The 21,402-nt window shown below is 33.7% G+C and overlaps 2 protein-coding genes across 2 annotated transcripts; one reads left to right on the top strand and one right to left on the bottom strand.

Annotated features, from left to right (window-relative positions):
- Nucleotides 1–7,199: 7,199 nt before the first annotated feature.
- On the bottom strand, nt 7,200–8,402 carry LOC141601464 (uncharacterized). The gene is made up of 3 exons (XM_074421752.1): nt 8,179–8,402; nt 7,942–8,076; nt 7,200–7,866 (listed from the first exon to the last, which is right to left on the bottom strand). Exons 1-3 carry the CDS (start codon nt 8,400–8,402, stop codon nt 7,200–7,202), a joined length of 1,026 nt encoding a protein of 341 aa, XP_074277853.1.
- Nucleotides 8,403–16,059: 7,657 nt separating this feature from the next.
- LOC141601463 (uncharacterized) lies at nt 16,060–16,776 on the top strand. Its single transcript, XM_074421751.1, has one exon. It carries the CDS (start codon nt 16,060–16,062, stop codon nt 16,774–16,776), a length of 717 nt encoding a protein of 238 aa, XP_074277852.1.
- Nucleotides 16,777–21,402: the final 4,626 nt, after the last annotated feature.

Genomic DNA, 21,402 nt, shown 5'->3' with positions numbered 1-21,402 from the left:
GAACATTATTTTTTCCCCTTATTTTTTCACCTCCTCTCCTTTTGTCCAGGCAAAACAATAGTGCCTTGAAGGTCAAATGAAGATGAACCCTAGGAAGTGTACTTTCGGCGTGCACTATAACCACGGGGAATAGACACTCCTAACAAAAAATTATTAGTCTCAACAACTACGTAGTCTTGATTCACAGCAAAGAGGCATGTAACTGGTCTTACATAGATATGTATCCAGCCGTTTAAGTAAATGCAACTATAACCCCTAGGATCTTGAAACATACACATGCCGTATGTGTATCTACACAGTAGAAGATATGTATCCAGAAACAGGATATGCGTATCTGCTTTAAATTCCAAATCCACCGTCCTCCACACAAAGGGTCTTTCAGATAACATGCCCTTGTGTGTATCTACGCAGCAGCAGATCTGTATCTATAACACAGGAGATGTGTATCCACTGCAGACCCTTGAAGGTAAAAACTATGAGTTGTGTCGACAACATTTAATACACAACAAAGGAGACGTGTAACTAGTCTCATAAAGATGTGTATCCAGCAGTTTAAATAAGTGTAACTATTGTAATAAAGCTGTGTATTTTACCTTCAAAGTATTTTTCTCCCATTTTAATAGTTTCAACATAATTTGACGACGATAACCAATGATATTCTGCAAAATAAAATGGTACAGATTTAGTCAGAAACAAGTGAAATGAAAATTAAAATCAACATGTTGGCTAGGCCTTACTTTTTTCCAAGAGCACTTTCAACCAACATGTTGCATTTAGGGCAGCCAACATTATCTCAACCAAATTTTTCAATATATAAAGAAATAGCTATTATGTCCATGAAACTCACTTTGAAGTAGTTCTTGTCCTCCCATAAATTTTGATCTACTAATGCGCCTTCCAAAAACTTCATAACATATAGTCCGCAATCAAAACTACACACAAATACAGTGTGAGATTGAAAAAACTGCAATCTGTTATAGAGACAGTCTGATAATATGTTAATCAGTAGATGAGAATTTATGCAATTTAAAAAAAACTTACGTGTTTTCTTGCTGAGGTACATTCACAATAATAGAAGGAAACAAGATGATGCTCTTTAGATGTTTGTAACCATTGTGGTGGTCAAACTGATTTGAACATGGAATACCTTTGAATGACAAACAATCATCAAAATATTAATAGCTTTATTCAAAGATAACTGATAATACCAGAAGCATAATTATAACAAACATGAGTAAAAAGTCCATACAATATCCTCCACATAAGAAGTATAGTCCTCCATTTCATCTATATTTTTTGTATTTGGCTTGCATGAATCCAAAATATAGTTTTCCTGCTTCTTCAAGTCCGACACACAAGCTAACCAATGATTACCATTTTTGCCAATCGTGAAAAAAATCTACAAAAATAAAGAAAGTCAAAAATGAATTGTCAAACACAAAGCTGACTTCGTTTCGAAAATGGACACAAATACACCAAACAAAAGTGGAGGTTACACGAACAATAGACACTTCAATAAAAAAAAGTAGGCTCGCATAAATTCCATTTAAAAAATTTACCTTATCAATAGTTGCTCCATTTTTAGGCTTGTAGTGCATCTTTAGATGAGGACATCAGACAACGTTTCCATTCTTAGGACTTAAGGACGGCTTAGCAAACTAGAAATTTTTAAAAAAAATGGGTTAGATATGGACTACTAAAATATCAAAGAAGGTGCATTTTGAATCAACAAAAAGTACCGCACCGTTGATGGCAAGTAGAGAATATCATTTCTATCATATGTGCACATCACACCATACATATCAAGCACCTACAAATAAAGCATCATATTCTAAAATTGTCACACATACATCAGTATAAATATAAAAAAATAAAAATAAATATCTACATACTTACCAAATCCATTACCCAATGACGATTTTGCAAACTTTGTATTGCTTTTCGGCACACTCCCATCCACTAAGTTTGCACAAGAGTCTCATTTAAACTACATATGAAAATCATTAGAACAAAGTGCATCAACATTGAGAATTGTACAAATATGTTATCAATTTAACAACTTACTCGACGTCTTTACCCCGCCTCATAACAACACCAAGCAGTTCCGTGTCTGTAAGTTGACGTTGACGTTGTGACTGTCTTTTATTTTGGAACTCTTGGTCCACTGCTTTAAACCTAGAAAATCAGTGTCAAATCAAACAATTAAGTTTATCGCCAACTATTGAGTACTAAACAGAAAAATGCAGCGTCTGATAAGTACAACTTGATTGAGATGTTTTCTGCTTATATTTAATGAAGGAATAAAAGGATACCTCACATCCAAACATGAAGATCCAGCTTGTGATAAGACTTTATCCTTCAGTTGATTACCATTGAAACAACAAATTTCAGAGCAAACTCTTGCAGCAAAAAGCTTAAGTTGATTGTGCTACAAAAGAAATTGAAACATATGTTAACCATTAGATGTATATAGACTCTGTCTTGAGTCGACTTATGTTCTATTTTGAAGTGTATATAGCTAGCTAGATGTATGTACCTAGCAATTTAAAGAAATGCAACCAAGTAAATAAACTCCATACACTGAGTTTATTCTATATGAATCACAACTTACATCGTTTAGACCCAAAGGAAAACCCTTTCTAGTGCCTTTGTACTTCTCCAACAAACGCATGAGATAAATTCCACAATCAACTCCATCACCCAAATTTGATTTCGGAATATACTCCCCTGTCACTAGCCCCTTGACATCTTCTATAGACGGAATCTTGTTTTGGACCAAGCAATTCATAACAAATTGTATCTGCATTTAACAAATTAGTTTAGACAAACCAAATTAATAGGAAACCCAAAAAAACAGAATCAAAAAACGAATGATGAAAACATATTAGCCATCATCACATACTGTAGGCTGAATCACTGTTGCATAGTTGACAGATTTTGGCTTCATGACATGTAGAATCTCCAGCTTCATTGTTATGAAGTTAAAACAAAACACAAAAGGCGTCTCAGATATTATTGGAACAAATATCTGCACATTCCATGTTTGCAAAAAACAAAAATAAGTACCACATGATAAAAATAATAGGAAACTGGGCACAATGATTAATAAATATTAATGAAAAAACCTAACGTACACTAAAACCCAATATACACTTACAAGATTTGCTCCTTCAAAATTGAGATCAATGCCGGCAGTATAAGTAGCAGTACGAGGATCCTGCTCATAAAAAAAAAAAAAAAAAAAAAAAAAAAAAAAAAAAAAAAAAAAAAAAAAAGACTAGCAATGCAGTGAGTATGAATGCAGAAGAGATACACATGACTAATTTCGAAAATAACATGAGATAGTTATAGAAGTTACTTCATCATCTGTTTTCGGAAGATACACCCTATATGGTGAACTGGCAGCTCTGCGTGTTTCACCTTTGTTCAAAATAAAACACCAAGCGTATATGAGAGATTTAGGGATCCTATCACCTGTCACTATTGTCTTCAAATCTGCCCGACTAAGTTTGTGTTGCTCACATTGGAATAGAATCTCACTGGATAAAACAGGTATACATAAAAGCTAGTAACACAAATTCATCAAATTAAAAACAAGTAAGTAACACAAATTCATACACATTGTTAAAAAATTCATACCTTTCTTCAGCTGACTCTGAAAATACAAATTCCAATACATCTTTTTCAAATTTATTCAAACTCCCAGCAACTAGAATACTTCTCTGAAGGAAAGGAGATCTAAAAAATTGAGTCTCAACTCTCTTTCTCTTAAGCATTCCTCTCGTAATGGGGGCTGGTTCTTTTGGTGGCAATGAAGAAAGGGGTTCAACAACAAGTGGTTCTACAACTTCAATTCCGTCTCCAATATCTACAGCCTTTTCACATAACTTTTTAAACTCATCTCCTTGTGATTGTGATTCTGAACTAAGTAATGTAAATGAAGGTGGGGTAAAATCCTTATCCAATGGAAGGGAAGGAGGTGTAAACTTTGGAGGAGAGGGGTAATTAAGCCGTGGAGACCGACGAACAAATGATGACGATTTTGCTTTTTTCTCAAAATTTAGTGGCTCAAACTCTTGCGACTCAGAGTCCAAAATAATAGGAGAAACTGACTTTTCCTTGGTCTTGACGGCAACAGGATCGGGAGCCATTACACGAGTTGCTTTTTCCTTAACCTTACTTGTCCGATTTGTTTGGCCGTTTTCCCAAAGCAATCTCTAATTTAACAAAAGCTGCCCACAACTCATCCTCACTTTCAAATTTCAGTTTCCCAAACTTAGTAAGTGGATCCCGCTCCTCACTATCATCTTCATTACAACCAAAGACCATTCACTTTCTCAGCTCCATCCTCTTTCACTTTCTCAGCCCCTTTCTCTTTCACCATGTCAGCTCCCTTCTCTTCCACTATCTCGGGCTTTTCAACTTTGTTTCCAGGAATATTCAATCCATTTGGTGTAGGATCTGACAAATAGCTACAATCACTTAAAGTAAACGCCATTTGAGCCATCTGTTGTACAATCTTACACTCTGGATAATTCATTTTAGCTTCTGCCAGCGACTTTGAGAAGCTAGAATAAGCAAGAGCAAGAATGTTTGCATCTTCTGCCAATTTCTTTACGGAAAAATATCGCTCATTTCTCGTCCTTCGCCACTTTGTCTCGGAGACTTTTGATCCTCATTAACCGTCAGGTTGTCAGTAACCTTTGGATCCTCAGTAGTCTCTGCTTGTTGAATGGAAGCCTCAGACATATCTGATTGTGTTGAAATACTGAAATTTACTTCTTGAACTGTACCCTTGACAATACGACATAGAACACCTCCAGTACCAAACCCGTCCTTCATCTCCTCCTTAAGCCTAGATTGAATCTTTCCCTTCGTCCATGAAGCTATTGTTGGGAAAACTCAAGGAACTGAAAAGTAACTAAAGGATACTCTATCAAGATAGATAAACACGAACACCATGATAGGCCCTACAAAATTATCATTTTCAGAACTTTTCCAATTTTTAACAGCTTCAATAAACTGTTGTCGAGTGAATTTACACCAGTTAAATGATGAGACAGCTGAAATATCTTGCAGGCACTTCAACACACGCAAGCTGGCACAAGTTCCTTTTACGCCCATTAAAAATGCTGAGACGATGAATACAATAAAATTTCTTTTAAACTCTTCTTCACCGTCTCTTTGGCTTATAAGTAGCAATAGTATGTCCTTAACATCAACCTATGTGGGATCTTTGTTATTGAATTGTGTCAACCATCTACTCTTAAACTCAATGAAATCAACACTCCTATCTGTTGAGGAAGCTATCATGACATCATTTGCACCCATTGGAATACCAAGTGATAAATGAACATCTTCATCCGTTATTTGAAGTTGCCCTTTCATATAGGAACATGACGATGTGTTGAATCTGGTAACAAGCCAATGAGCAAGAGCACCTGGAACCATATCTGTCTGGAGATTAAGAAGGCCACCAAAACCCATGTCCTTTATATCGGCTACTTGTTTTGCACTCAAATTGTTGTTGATAAATGTCAACAACATTTTAGGTGACATCCGTGTTCTCAAATAACACTGCCCAAAATCATCATCTTCTTTCCTATTCCTTTTACCAACTTTCTTAGAAAGACTTCTCTTAGTAATAGCATTCTGGTTTTGTTTGCTTGTACTTGCACCACCATCATATATCATCAACTTATCCATTTATAACCTAACAGAATAATTAACCCATTTGATTAAAATAAGGATACGTATCTAGCTATTAAAGCAGGTGCATACTAGAACAAATGCAAATGTATATATATAAAGTAAGGACATGTATCTACCTATTAAATCAGATGCATCTAGCTACTAAAGCAGGTGCATCTATCAAGCTATATATATAATCAGCGGAGACATAAGCCAATTTGTGTGTCCGGTAGAAAGACCGTGTGTATTCAGTGAATGACAGATGTGTATCTATGCTAACAAATACATAAATATAATGTAGCTAACAGATACATGAATCAATTCATGTATCTACAAAACAATGCACAGAATATTGCTAACAGATTTTCTCTTATGAATTAATCTGTAAGAAAGTGAGACAATGACATTTGACAGACACACGTATCAAACTTTAAATAGTGAATCTAGCGTGCTAGACGTAAGTATCTAACTACTGTAAAGATGTATCTACCTAAGCAATAAGAGCTATGTATCTATCAAGCAGAAAAAGGATCAAAAGACGGGACAGAAATCATAAAATTACAACGTGAAACACTTTAGGGTGAACCCTCTGTGAGACCGTGATTAAACTAGAAGATTGATGCTAATATTGGATACAAAAGTAAAAAATTATAATACAAATAGAGGGTACGCAAAATGTTAAACAACTTACTACAAATTATACAAAAGAAGTACATAATTATACAAAAGTTTATAACAACTACATAATTATACATAATAACTACTAAAATAAAAGAGAAAATTTACACATAAACTAGCTTGGGCTATTTGTCGAGCCGGAAAGGGAAATCTCAAAAAGAGAAATTTTCACGAGTAATTAGCAAATCTGCAGCAATGGAAATTGCTGTGCTTCTTGTCTCAGATGACAGAGTTCTAAGCAATAACAACACTTCGCCAATTGCAATATCATTAGGAATGTTATGATGCATATTAGGACTTTCATTTTTGCCTGGTGAAAATGGAGGATGAACTTCGCTAACATATTGTCCGTTAAAAAACATTTGCAGCTTTGATAAAGGATGTTAGGACCCCTACGAGCAATTCGTACCCCATTCAAATCATTTAGTACTAAAGACTCCAAGAATGCCATGTCAACACGAGGTGCATTTCGATGTATGAGAAAGAGTTGACACCAATTTCTACAAACCATTGCCATATTTGCCTTATCTTCCTACAAATCAAGACGTGTGAAGATCTCATTCATTAAATGTTGATTATTAAAAACATCAAATTGTGCTTCACAGCTTGTGCCATTGAGGGTAACTTCCTTTAACGGATCAAATGAAAACTCCATTCCCGTTTGCTTTTCAGGGACATAATTTCTAATAAACTGTTCTTTATCTTCTGCTAGAATATTAAAAACACACTCATTGCACCAATTTTTTTTTTTGGGAAAATATAAGCTTCTCATTAAAGATCATAAATCTCCAAATACATACAATTAGAAGGCATAGTGATACTAACTTCCTTCATGACTTCACAAATGCATCTAACCAATTCTTAACATTAGCCGACTGACACTTATACTGAAATTTTTTAACTCTATTACAAACATCAACCTGAACAAATTTAACAAGCTGCTCTGGACGTAACACGGCCTGATCCACCCTGCACTTGTTCCTAGCCATCCACAAATGGTAAATCAACCCTGCCAAGATAACCCCAACAAGTTTCTTCTTACTGAGACTCCTGTAGCGTTTATTGCACCACCATCTAATGCACTCTTCATCTGGTAACATCTCAGCACACCAATCAGAAACCATTCTACAGCATCTCCTACTGTACTCACATTTGAAGAATAAATGAGTATGATTTTCCTGTTGCAGTCCACATAAGTAGCACAAGTTAGACTGAATAATCTGCATGTTCATTAATCTATCTTGAGTAAGAAGTCTGTTATGACCCATTAGCCAACTGATAAACCCATGTTTGGGAACTACCCAAGTATTAAGAATCCAGGGGTACCACTCACAAACAGCATCCTGAGCTTGTAACCATTTATAACCCAAAGCAGTAGAGTAAGGTGCAGTCACTCCTGAACTAGGCATTAAAATCTCCTTGAAGATAGATTTAATCTGGCAAATCTTTCTCCATGCCCAGCTCGAGTTAGAAGTTGGTTCATAATCCTTCCAAGTCCTATCCGTTATATAAATTGCGTGCACCCACTTCACCCACGGGTGATCAGCTTTAGTCTCAATCCATCATACATACTTTGCAACAGCTGCCATATTCCAAATCATCAAGTTATGCAACCCACACCCTCCTTGTCTCTTAGGCCTACACACACGGTCCCAAGCTACTAAGGCTGGGCTAGCACTGACTTTTTGCCCATGCCAGAGGTACTCTCTACAAATGGAGTCAATCTTTTTCAGAACAGTTTTGGGGAGAATGAAAATATGAGCCCAGTAGTTATGAAGAGTACTAAGGACAGCCCTAATCAGAACTAACCTGCCAGCATAAGAAAGATGTTTAGCCCCCAGACCTCGTATCCTATCCACAACATTATCAACCAATCCAGTACAATCCAGTACAGATAACCTCTTTGGTGATACAGTCACCCCCAGATACTTAAAGTGGACAGCACCCAGTGTCATGCCAGTAGCCCTTCCTATCTCATTCACCAACCAGTCATCCATACCATTGCAATAATAATTGGATTTCCCCTTATTCATTTTTAATCCAGAAGCCTTGGAGAAGAAATTAAAAGCTTACAGCAACAACTCAACAGACGCCCTTTCTCCTTTACAAAACAAAATCAAATCATCTGCAAAACATAAGTGTGAAAGCTCAATTCTTTTGCAAAGAGGGTGAAACCTGAACTTTGGATGCCTCTGAGTTACCATCAAAGTTCTACTCAAATATTCTAGACACAAGGTAAAAATCAGGGGGGATAAGGGTTCTCCCTGCCTCAGTCCACGCTTGCCTGGGAAAAAAACCAAACACCTCCCCATTTAAAGCAATAGAGAATGAGGGGGTAGTGATGCAATTCATAAGCAAAGTTATCATGTGCTGAGGGAAATTAAGTTTGCCCTCATTGCTCTTCCTCAATTGCACCAATTTTCCATAGATGATTATGTAGACTTAATTAAGAATAAATTATCTGGACCTACATTTTTAGCAAGTTAGGAAAAAAAAAGAAAATTAGTTACAAAAAAATAAACTGAAAATAACTAAGATGAAATTTAATTCTGTTTCGACACAACTCCCCCACATGTGTATTCCATAAGTGACAAATGTGTATCCTATAGAAGTAGCATGTGTATCCTATAGAAGTAGCATGTGTATGTTGTAGGCAAGAGATGTATACGTAGAGGTAAAAGTACAAACTATGAACACAAAGAACACATGCTAATATTGGAAGACACACAGGCTAATGCTACCGATACATGAAAAAATTTGTGTATCCAAAGAAAAGTATCGTGTGTATTCCGTAAGTGACAAATGTGTATCCAGAATACCAAAAGACCTAAGATGGCATCCTAATTGTGGACTTAGCCCAAAAACGTGAGACTCTTCCGAATTATAACCCAGCACAAAAAATCGCGAACATTAAAATAGTTTCATCCATTTTTAAAAGAGATATTGTCACTTTGTCAGTCACTGCCAGTAAGAGATCTATATCTAGAGGTAAATTACAGCTATGAACACAGCAGCACATGCTAATATTAGAAGATACATAGGCTAATGGTACCGGATACATGAAGCAATTTGTGTATCCAGTAAAAGAAGCATGTGTATCCCGTAAGTGACAAATGTGTATCCAGAATAACAAAGACCTAAGATAGCATCCTAATTGTGGACTTAGCCCAAAACGTGAGACTCTTCTGAATTATGACCCAGCACAAAATAGCGAACATTAAAATAAAATGGAGGGACATGCACAAGCTATTGCTACTGCATACATGAAACAGTTGTGTGGATCCTATAAAAGTAGCATAGGTATCCTGTATGTAAGAGATGTGTAGCTAGACTTAAAAATACACCAATAAAACACAGCACAACTGAGCATACCACTCAACAGAACTCAGACCAGGACAACAACCAGAAAAATCAATCGCATCCCCTCAAACCACATGACAACATAACACAACAGATAATCATAGCAATTAAAACATTAATTATATACGTTTGAGCTTCAATAATCAACATTTGAAGCTTAATAAAGATCAAAAATCAAAAAATAGAAATCAGCTGAAACATAAACAACATAAAAATGAAGAAATTAGGGTTACGGCAGGACAGAAACGTCACCGTCGGAAGGCAGTGGGAGATCAAGTCGCCACCGTCGCCGTCGCGAGCGGTCGTCGGTGATGTCGCCGTCGGCGAGCGGTGGTCGGTGATGAGAGAGAAGTCGTCCTTGCTATTATCGGGAGTCTAATGGGGGATTGTGAGTGACAGTTGTGGTTAAAACAAATTACACAGTGAGGGGTATTAGTAGTTCGTACGGTTCGTAACTTAATTCGGTTCGTACAGGATCCTGATTCTATATATATATAGTAATAGGATCAAATGAGTCCACACTTTAAGTGTGAGTCCATAAGTCCTCATCTAAGCCATTGGATGGGGAAGATGTGTGGTTAAGATCAAAAGCAAAAAAGAAGGATTAATGAGCTAATTTAACCCACTCTCTCACTACTCATCTTAATTAACACCATCATCTTAATTAACCACTAATTTAATACATATACTTTTCCACTCACCCACTTCTCTCTCATCTCACACAATTTCAGTCATTTCCTCTTTCTAAACTCCAAATAAATCAAACCTCCCAAATAAATCACCCCAAAAAAATTCAAATAAATCCCCTAATAAAACCCACGCCCACCCTCTCCTCATTCCTCTCTTCCTCACTCACCTACACCGACAACCACCACCACATCTCCCCTCGCCACCACAACTCACCCCCACGACCACCTACCCTCGCCACGCCAGCAACAACCCCACGCGAGCATCCACTACCTACCTTCGCCACGAGTCACACCACACGCACACACACCACCACCTACCCTCACCACGACTCAAACCACACGCAGACACGAGCCCACCCACCACCACGCTCACACTCATGATGACAACAACAGTGATGTCGCATGTCGCCAAACACGCACACCACAAATGCCTCCGCCCTCCATACACAGTTGTCGCGCGCCACCCTAGCATGCTCGTCCTCCTCTCGTCTCAGATCAGAGATGATGACGACGGTTTCGTCCTCCTCCTCTCGTCTCAGATCTGAGATGATGACGACGGTTGTGGTGGCTCAACGCGAGGTGGAGTGTTGTCGTTTTTATTTTAAGATCTATTTTTTTTTTATGTTTTGATGGTGAGAAACTAATGAATCGTACGGGGTTTGTTTTTATATTTGCCAATTTTTGATGGTGAGAAACAAACAAATCGTTATTGTTTTCAGATCTGTCATCTTTTTTTCTCCGCCCCTTTCTTCTCCTCCTTTTTCGATTTTCAGATTGTCAATTTTTTTTTTTAAAATTAGTGGGCTGGGGTGGGTGGTGTTATTGTTTTTGTTTTGTTTTTTTCCCCTTTCTTTTCCTCCTTTTTCGATTTTCAGATCTGTCACCATGACATTTTTTCTATTAAAGTTACATTTTTTCTGTTGACTATGCCTTAATCCATGGAGTGAAGTTACATATGCGATGACATTTTATCTGTTGTGCGTGATTTTTTTTATTAAAGTTACATACGCGATATATTAAAAGTCTTAGATCTATATTTTTTAGTTCGGTTTTTTAATTTTAGATCTAGTATTGTTGGTTTTTATTTCGTTTTTTTAATTTTATTTGTTTAAATTTACATATTGTGTGCTAAAAATTCTGCCTCCAATGATTTCAAAATTCAAATTTTGAAAATCCCGCCTCCAATGTTTTCATGCGATATTTTTACTCCATTTTATGCTTGTTACTATTAAAATTACACATTTCTCTATTAAAATTATACTTATCTCTGTTAAAATTAAAGTTACACTTATTTATATTAAAATTACACTTATTTCTATTAAAATTACACTTATCTCTATTAAAATTACACTTATCTCTATTAAAGTTAAAGTTACACTTATTTCTATTAAAATTACACATTTCTCTATTAAAGTTAAAGTTACACTTATTTCTATTGAAATTACACGTTTCTCTATTAAAATTACACTTGCTCTCTTTTAAAGTTAAAGTTACAGCTATCTCTATTAAAGTTACACTTATTTTTATTAGAATTACACTTTTTTCTATTAAAATTACACATTTCTTTACTAAAGTTACAGCTATCTCTATTAAAGTTACATTTTTCTCTACTAAAATTACACTTATCTCTATTAAAGTTACACTCTCAAGGACTACAGTTATACTCTCAATGGACTCATGTTACATGTTTAATATGGACTAAAGTTACAGTCTCAATGGACTAAAGTTACACTCTCAATGGACTGAAATTACACTTTAATGGACTAAAGTTACACTTTTAATATGGACTAAAGATACACTCTCAATGGACTAAAAATACACTTTAATGGACTAAAATTACACTCTCAATGGACTAAAAATACACTTTAATGGACTAAAATTACACTTTAATGGACTAAAATTATACTTTAATGGACTAAAGTTACACTTTTAAAAGACTAAAGTTACACTTATAAGTCACTCAATTTACAATGAGTTGTGATAAAATTGGAAAAATTCAAAATAATATTTGTCGTAAAAACTGAGTTACACTCGTAAAACGCAAAATATATTGTAAACTTGCTTCAAATTTTCAAATTTCAAAATAAAATCCGTCAAACCGTTTTTTTTTTGTTAAAGTTACACTTTTTTCCGTTGAAATTACACTTTTAAAACAGTGAAAATGTCGTAACATTTGTATAAAGTTTCAGTCAAAAAAAAAAATGTGCTCAAAAATTTTTTTGTGTATAATAATTCATTAGTGAATGTATAATTAAAGCTAGAGAGAGAAAGTGGATTAATTAGTGTATAGGAACCTAATTAGTGTAAAGTATGCTTTTTGGCTTTCAATCTCAACCATCCTTAGTGGGATATCTAAGGGATGTAGTGAGGACTTATGGACTCAAATATATAAGCGGACTTATAAGAACTTCACTATATATATATATATATATATATATATATATATATATATATATATATATATATATATATATATATATATATATATATATATATATATATATATATATATATATATATATTAAAGTTTCACTTGCATGCATGTTAATTAAAGACCACCTAATAAAATTAACAAGTGATTTTAGGTAACATTAGAAATGTCTAATGAGGGTCATGGATCCTAACAAGTGGTATCAGAGCCGTGTTACTTACATGCATGTCATTTTAAGGCGGTTTTATGAATTTATGAGATAAATTGATAAAATGTGTATTTTGATGTTAAAATTAGTTTTTACACAAAATATTATTTTTCATGTTAATAATCTAGTCATATGATGATATGGATCGAAAATTTGAGTTTTATAAAATTTTATGGCATATTATTTACTTTTTATTGCATAAAATTGATTTAAAATGCAGTTATTTTATATAAGAGTTAATAAAATTATGATGCATGTTAATTTTGTGTATGTTTATTTTTAAATAACTACTTGCATGTTATATTTATGAGAAGTAGAGTATATATAAATTAATGTGATTAATTTAGTTAGTTTATTGATTTTTATTTGATAGAAATCGGTAAATAATGGTTATTTAGCAAATAAATATTAATTAATTTTTGGGGCTCGAAATTTTTTTGTTTTTGGCTACTCGAAATGTTTCAAAAATTATCAAATTTTTATTTTGAAATTTTTTTAGTTTTTATGATTTAATTTGGAATTAAATCGTAAAAGATGTTATTAACCGATAAAATTGTAAAAAAGTTTAAAATATATTTTTATGATTAATTTTTCCTTCATGCATGTCATTTTGGTGAGTGATCAGAATGTAAAAAAAATTTATATTTTATTTTTACATAAGGGTTAAGATTAAATTGATTTTTAATATAAAAGTTATGTTTTTAAGACTAATTATGCTATAAATAATCTTTGAAACCCATAAAATCACCAAATAATTAGTGGGGACTAATTTTTGGAGTTGGACCAGATTAGTTTGAAAATTTCATATTAAAAATATTTGAAGTATTGATTATGGAACTTTTAATGGTTAAAAAGAAGAATCAATACCGCAAAAATCGAGCTCAATTGGTCGTTGTTGGTAAGTTAGGACGATTTGGCATGTCATTTTTTTAATTAATGCATATTTTTATTCATGTTGATGAATGGTGTTATTTATTTTACATTATGTAATTTTTCCTAGTATGCCCATAGTTAGAAATCGGTATTACCCGCAATGTATGGGAATGTCGATTGGTTTGTAATTTTAATACGATCTCGTATCGTTGGTTTGTAATTAATTAATAGATTTATTTTATTTCTTTTAATTAATGTATAATACTAAATTTCTATGTAATTAATTTTAGTAGTAGTATATTCTTAGGCCCTGTTCTTTTGGACTGAAATTGTCTGAACTGAACTGAAATAAAAATAAAAGATTATAATAATAATAATAATAATAATAATAATAAATATTATAACAATATTATTCATTATTATTAATATATTAATATAATATAATAATAATATAATAATATATATAAAAAAAATAGTAATATAATAATAAATATAGTAATAATAATATATTAGTAATATAAATGATAACATTATTAATAATAATATAATATTAAATAATACAATATATTAATTATAATAACTAAAAAATAAATACGGTAAGTATATTATAATATAAATATTATAAATAATTTTAAAAAATAATAATAATAATAATAGTAATATTAATAATAATAATAATAATAATAATATATGTAATATATGTAATATAATAATAATAATAATAATAATAATAATAATAATAATAATAATAATAAATATGTTATTAATAATATTAATCAAACTGAATATATTAATAAATAATAAATATAATATAAAAATAATAATAATAATAATAATAATAATAATAATAATAGTAATAAAAGTAAAAATAATAATAATAATAATAATAATAATAATAATAATAATAATATAATAATAATAATAGTAATAATATAATAATAATACTTTAGACTACTAATATTGTCATTAATCATAATAATATAATAAAAAATAAATATATTAAATAGAAATAAAATAATAAAATTAATAATAAAAACAATAGTAATATAATAAATATAATAATAAAAATATTAATATAATAATAAAAATATTAAATAGATTAATATAATAATAATGATAACAGTAAGAATATAAAATAAGAATAGTATTATTAATGTTGAAATAAACTGAACTGAACTGAACTGAACTGAACTGAACTAATCTGAACTGAACTGAACTGAACTGAACTGATTGGAGCTGAACTGAACTGAACTGAACTTAATAGAGCTGAACTGAACTTAACTGAACTTATAAGAACTGAAATTAAGTCCAAAAGAACAGGGCCTTATTTTCCCAAGACGGAGTTTTCCTAAAGACGGTGTTTTCGGAAAGGCATTCCGAAATCTAAAAGATGGTGAATCCTTGGAGGTGTTTCCTATGAAGACTCAAGGGACCAAAGGAGTTGGTTTTCAAAATATAATAGAGTAGTTAATTAGATTAACTAGGTGGCCATGTTAGGATTTATTGTTTTTATGTTCATGCATGCATGCCAAATCGTCAGTACATATTTTTCTTATCGTTATCGATTTAAAGTTGTCTAAAATTCACTAAATTAGTTCACTTAAGCATGTAGTTCACTTAAGCATGATAGACAATTAAATTGATAAGATCTCTCATTTTTTTTAAAAAAAAAAAAATTGTGATTAGCCTTACCAATTAGTAGGACCTATGAATCCCATCGTCATTAAGAAGTGGGCTCGGCTCACCGGGGTGCTTTCTTTTTACCTTGGGTAAGTAGGATAATAAATGTTATTATTCGCGAAAATTGGTTGGACTCAACGGAATAAGTAGGGGATGAATCGGCTCACCGTGCCCTTATTTAGTTCCGGGGCTAATAGACGGGATTTAATAGTTAAATTCGTCAACCAAGAGTTCTATTAGTAGAATCGGTCCAAAAGTTGACCCACAAAATTTATGTAAGTATGGGATGAATCGGCCCACCGTACCCATATTTATATAAAATTTGATCTTGGAATCATTTATTTAATTTAGTGGGAGATCATTATATAAATGCTATTATTTATAAAGTGTTTTTAAATTTACGATAAATGTTAGTTGTTCCTTCCACTTCCGTTTTGTAGTAATTGAAAATGGCTATAAGTAGTCAACCCGTCACCATATCAAAAGATTCATGGCTTCGCTCATTCATGGACAAATACACTTTAAAAGCAAATGGTATTAACTTTAAAGATTGGGAAGAACAACTTTGTATAGCCGTCGAAGGCAATGGCAAGTTACGTTATCTTGTTGAACCACCCATTGCAATACCAACCACTCGAACTAGCACCGCGGCAAGGGAAGCTTATGAAGAATACCAAAGGGAATCCCTTGTCATCAAGAATGTCTTGATTTTTGCTATGGAGTCGTCCTTGCAAAAGCAATGCATTAAGTTCTCCAATGCTTATGAAGTATTCTCAAGGTTTTCAACCATGTTCTCTAAAGCTCCTAGAATCCTACAATATGATGCGGCGGTCCATTTATTTGAGGCTAACCTCAAGGATGGACAATCCGTGAGTTCACACGTACTTAAAATGATTGAGTACGTGGAAACTCTTGATGAGCTTGGATGCAAGATCCCTGAAGAGCTCGTCGTTGACCGAGTGCTTCACTCCCTCTCTCAAGTCAAAGGGTTCACCCAATTTAGGGTGAACTATAATATGGCTAACATGAAGAAAAGTCTTCATGAGCTCCATTCTCCACTTGTTCAAGCGGAGAAGGACGTGGGAGGTAGTGTGAGCACAAGGGAGGATGTTCTTAACATCAAAGTAAAGGGTAAGGATACATTCAAAAGAAGTGGTGCATGGTAAGGGAAAGATATCCACACCCATTATGGGTAAAGGGAAAGTTATTATGACTAGCACTTCCAAACCTAAGAAGGGTGCTCCTTTGGGTGACAAGTGCCATTATTGTGGTAATGTGAGACATTGGAAACATAATTGCCCCAAGTATTTGGATGATATCAAAGCGGGTCGTGTGACACCCACAAGTAATTTCTCATCCGAACTTTACATGATAGATATTAATTACGCTTCAAATACAACTTGGGTATTGGATACGGGTTGTGGTTCTCATTTGTGTAATCATTTGCAGGGCCTAAGAAGCGTAAGGAAGCTAGCTAAAGGTGATGTGGAGCTTTGGATGGGCAACGGTTCTAAAGTAGTGGCCGTCTCCATAGGAACATATGTTATTTGTCTAGCTTAGGGTTTGGAATTGTATCTTAATAATTGTTATTTTATTCCGACTTTGTCTAAGAATATTATATCCGTGTCCGTGTTAGACGCGGAAGGATTTCATTTTGTGATCAAAGACAAGAGTTGTATGTTTTCACTTAATGACTTGGTTTATGGCCAAGCTATTTCCGTTAATGGTATTTATATTCTCGACACTTCTAATAATATTTATCATGTAGAGAACAAAAGACTCAAAACGAGTGATTCCGATCTTTCTTATCTTTTGCATTGTCGTCTAGGACACATAAGCGAGAACCGCATTAAAAGACTAGTGTTGACTAGTTAAACCATTTAATTTCGAATCATATGGAACATGCGAAATTTGTCTTCTTGGCAAAATGACTCGTACACCTTTCATAGGAAAAGGAACTTGAGCTAGTGAGTTGTTGGGTTTAATACATACCGATGTATGCGGTCCAATGACAATCACTGCAAGAGGTAACTATGACTACTTTATCACTTTTACCGATGACCAAAGTAGGTTTGGTTTCGTATACTTAATGAAGTATAAAAGTGAAGCGTTTGAAAAATTCAAAGAATTTCAAAATGAAGTATAAAACCAAGTAGATAAGAAATTCAAAACATTATGATCGGATCATGGTGGTGAATACATGAGTAATGAATTCGTTTCTCACCTTAAAAATTGTGGTATTGTATCTCAGTTAACTCCCCCTGGCACACCACAATTAAATGGTGTGTCCGAGAGGAGAAATCGAACCTTATTAGATATGGTTCGATCTATGATGAGTCTATTTGAGTTACCGGACTCATTTTGGGGGTTTGCCATTTTGTCTGCTATTCGATCATTAAATCAAAGCCCAACTAAAGCAACCGAAAAAACTCCATATGAGATATGGAAAGGGAAGGTCCCGAATTTGTCATACATGAAAATATGGGGTTGCGATGCTTATGTCAAGAACAAGTCTGATGATAATCTAGCCCCTCGTTCTGACAAATGTATCTTTATAGGCTACCCAAAGGAAAAGGTGTGGCTATTACTTCTACAACCGTAACAAGAACAAAGTGTTTGTGGCTCGTGAGGTTGTCTTTCTAGAAAAGGAATTTATTTCTAGAAGACGAGTGGGAGAAAATTTGAACTTAAAGAAGTTCAAAAGTCACAAACTGAGGAGACAATAAAGGAAGATGTTCCTTCTTCATCTTGCTCAATTATTGTTCCTAGGAAGTCAAACAGGGTTAGTCGCCAACCTGATAGATATCTGGGAGTTATGGAAGAGGATGGTTATTATGAAGTATTGCTTTTATAAAGTAATGAGCCTGCTACCTACAAAGCGGCTATTACGAGTCCCGACTCTAAATTATGGCTTGAAGCCATGCAATCCGAAATAGATTCTATGTACGATAATCAGGAGTGGGACCTGGTTGACTTACCTAATAAGGTGCGACCTCTTCAGTGTAAGTGGATATTTAAGGTTAAAATCGGCATATATGGACATAAAGATGTCTACAAAGCTAGACTGGTTGCAAAAGGTTTTACACAAGTTCATGGTTTACACTATGATGAAACCTTTGCACCTGTTGCTATGCTAAGATCTATTCGGATCATGTTAGCGATTGCCGCATTTCATGACTATGAAATATGGAAACTGGATGTCAAGACCGCGTTCTTGAATGGACTTCTGGAAGAGGAAGTGTATATGACACAACCTGAAGGTTTTGTGGATCCTAAAAATCCTAACAAAGTATGCAAACTTAAGAGATCTATTTATGGTCTTAAGCAAGCTTCTAGGAGTTGGAATCATCGCTTTGATCATGTCGTTAAACAATATGGTTTTTCTCGAAGTGTTAAAGAACCATGCTTATACATGAAGTTTAGTGGGAGTAAAGTTGTTTTCCTGATTTTGTACGTGGATGACATACTACTCATTGGAAATTATGTACCAATTCTTACTTCTGTTAAGGAGTGGTTGGGAAATCATTTTAAAATGAAATATTTAGGAGAAGCTCAGCGCATCCTAGGTATCCGAATCTATAGAGATAGATCTAAAAGGATATTGGCATTGAGTCAAGAAGCTTATTTGTATAAGATTATTGACCGATTCAATATGAGGAACTCTAAGAGAGGGTTTCTAACGATGGGTAGTGGGAAAACTTTGAGTAAGTCACAGTGTCCTACTGAGCCTAAGGATATTGAGCGCATGAAATCGATCCCCTATGCTTCCGTTGTTGGATTGATCATGTATGCCATGATGTGCACTCGTCCCGACGTTTCATATGCTTTGAGTATGACAAGTCGCTATCAACAAAATCCAGGTAAGAGTCACTGAATAGCCGTTTAGAATATCCTTAAGTACTTGAGAAGAACCAAGGATTCATTCTTAGTGTTTGGAGGAAATTCTGAGTTACGTGTAAGTGGTTACACGGATGCTAGTTTCCAAACAAATACGGATGATTTTAAATCCCAGACTAGTTTTGTCTTTTTAATGAATGTAGGAGCGATTTGCTGGAGAATCTTTAAAGAATCTGTGACTGCTGATTCTATAACGGAAGCTGAGTACATCGCAACATCTGAAGCTGCAAAGGAGGCTGTTTAGATTCGGCAATTCTTGGAGGGACTAAAAGTAGTTTCGTCAGCCAAAGATCCTATCACTATTTATTGTGACAACAGTGGCACTATTTTTCAAGCAAAATAGGCCAAGTCTAGTAACAAGTCTAGACATGTACCTAGGAAGTTTCATGTAATTAGAGATTTCATTGAAATGAAGGAAATAACATTTTGTAAGGTTGGGATGGATGATAATGTCGCTGATCATTTAACCAAGTCATTATCTCAAACGAAACATGATGGTCATGTAGTTTCTATGGGATTGAGATGAATTCCGGATCTGTTGTAGATTATGCGAGATGTAATAATTAAGATATTGTATTTATTATTTCATCTATGATAATCACATTTATCGTTTGAGTTTTATTATGTAAACTCTTCTGTTCAGTTTTATCTGAATTTAGATACTTTATTTTATCCAAATAGGTTGTAGTGACAATATCGAACCCTATTAAGGCCTTGTTCTTTTGGATTTGAAATTGTCTCAAATCGAATCGAATCAAGTGAATCAATCGAATCAACTTAATAGAGTTTAATCAATCAATCGAATCGAATCTGAATCGAATCGAATCGAATCGAAATAGAAATAATAATAATAATAATAATAATAATAATAATAATAATAATAATAATAATAATAATAATAATAATAATAATAATAATAATAATAATAATAATAATAATAATAATAATAATAATAATAATAATAATAATAATAATAATAATAATAATAATAATAATAATAATAATAATAATAATAATAATAATAATAATAATAATAATAATAATAATAATAATAATAATAATAATAATAATAATAATAATAATAATAATAATAATAATAATAATAATAATAATAATAATAATAATAATAATAATAATGTTCTTGCTATGATGTTCTTGCTTCTGAAAGCACTACAGTTCAGTTGCCTTGCTCTTCTAACAAATTTAGTGTCTTGGCTACTACCTCTGAGCAACCTGCCTTGGAAGATGGCCAATTAGTGGATGATCCCCCACCTCCTAGTGTTCCATGATTGTGTCTACTTGGAATATTAGGGGGTTCAATAAATTGGTGAAGCATTTAGAGGTTGTTAACTTCCTTCAGCATAATAAAATTGATATCCTGGGTCTCCTTGAGACTAGAGTGAAGCTCACTAAATCTCATAGGATTTTAAGTTCCAAGTTCAAAAAGTACAGTAGTTTTTGCAATTACAATATGCATCATAATGGGAGGATTTGGCTTCTCTGGGATACTTCTACTACAAAGGTTTCTGTTCTGCAGAAACATGCTCAGGTAGTGCATTGCCTTGTCCAGCACTTTGCCTCTGGCAGGTCTTTTCACTTATCTGTCATCTATGGTAGTAATTGTCCTATGGCTAGACAATCCCTCTGGAATAGTCTGATCCAGCAATCCCATCAGACTGGTCCTTGGGTGGTTATGGGAGACTTCAATATTGTCAGATATGCTCATGAAAAGATCAGTAATACTCCTCCTGATCTCACTGACATGACTGATTTTAACTCCTGCTTATCTGAGTGTGGTCTGGATGATATGCATGGATCAGGTAATGATTTCACCTGGTTTAATAACAAGAGGTCAACACCAGGGTTTACTCTAAATTAGACAGGGTTCTCATTAA

The sequence above is a fragment of the Silene latifolia genome, chromosome 9 (genome assembly GCF_048544455.1).
Source record: "Silene latifolia isolate original U9 population chromosome 9, ASM4854445v1, whole genome shotgun sequence".
NCBI lineage: Eukaryota > Viridiplantae > Streptophyta > Magnoliopsida > Caryophyllales > Caryophyllaceae > Silene > Silene latifolia.
The sequence above is the reverse complement of the archived record's forward strand: the minus strand, read 5'-3'. Positions and strand labels throughout refer to the sequence as shown.

Coding starts and splice junctions, on each gene's coding strand:
- LOC141601464 (XM_074421752.1), bottom strand. CDS start 8,402: ATGAATAAGGGGAAATCCAATTATTATTGCAATGGTATGGATGACTGG. Junction 8,077..8,178: donor CATCTTTCTTATGCTGGCAG/GTTAGTTCTGAT, acceptor CTCCATTTGTAG/AGAGTACCTCTGGCATGGGC. Junction 7,867..7,941: donor AATATGGCAGCTGTTGCAAA/GTATGTATGATG, acceptor TATAACGGATAG/GACTTGGAAGGATTATGAAC.
- LOC141601463 (XM_074421751.1), top strand. CDS start 16,060: ATGGCTATAAGTAGTCAACCCGTCACCATATCAAAAGATTCATGGCTT.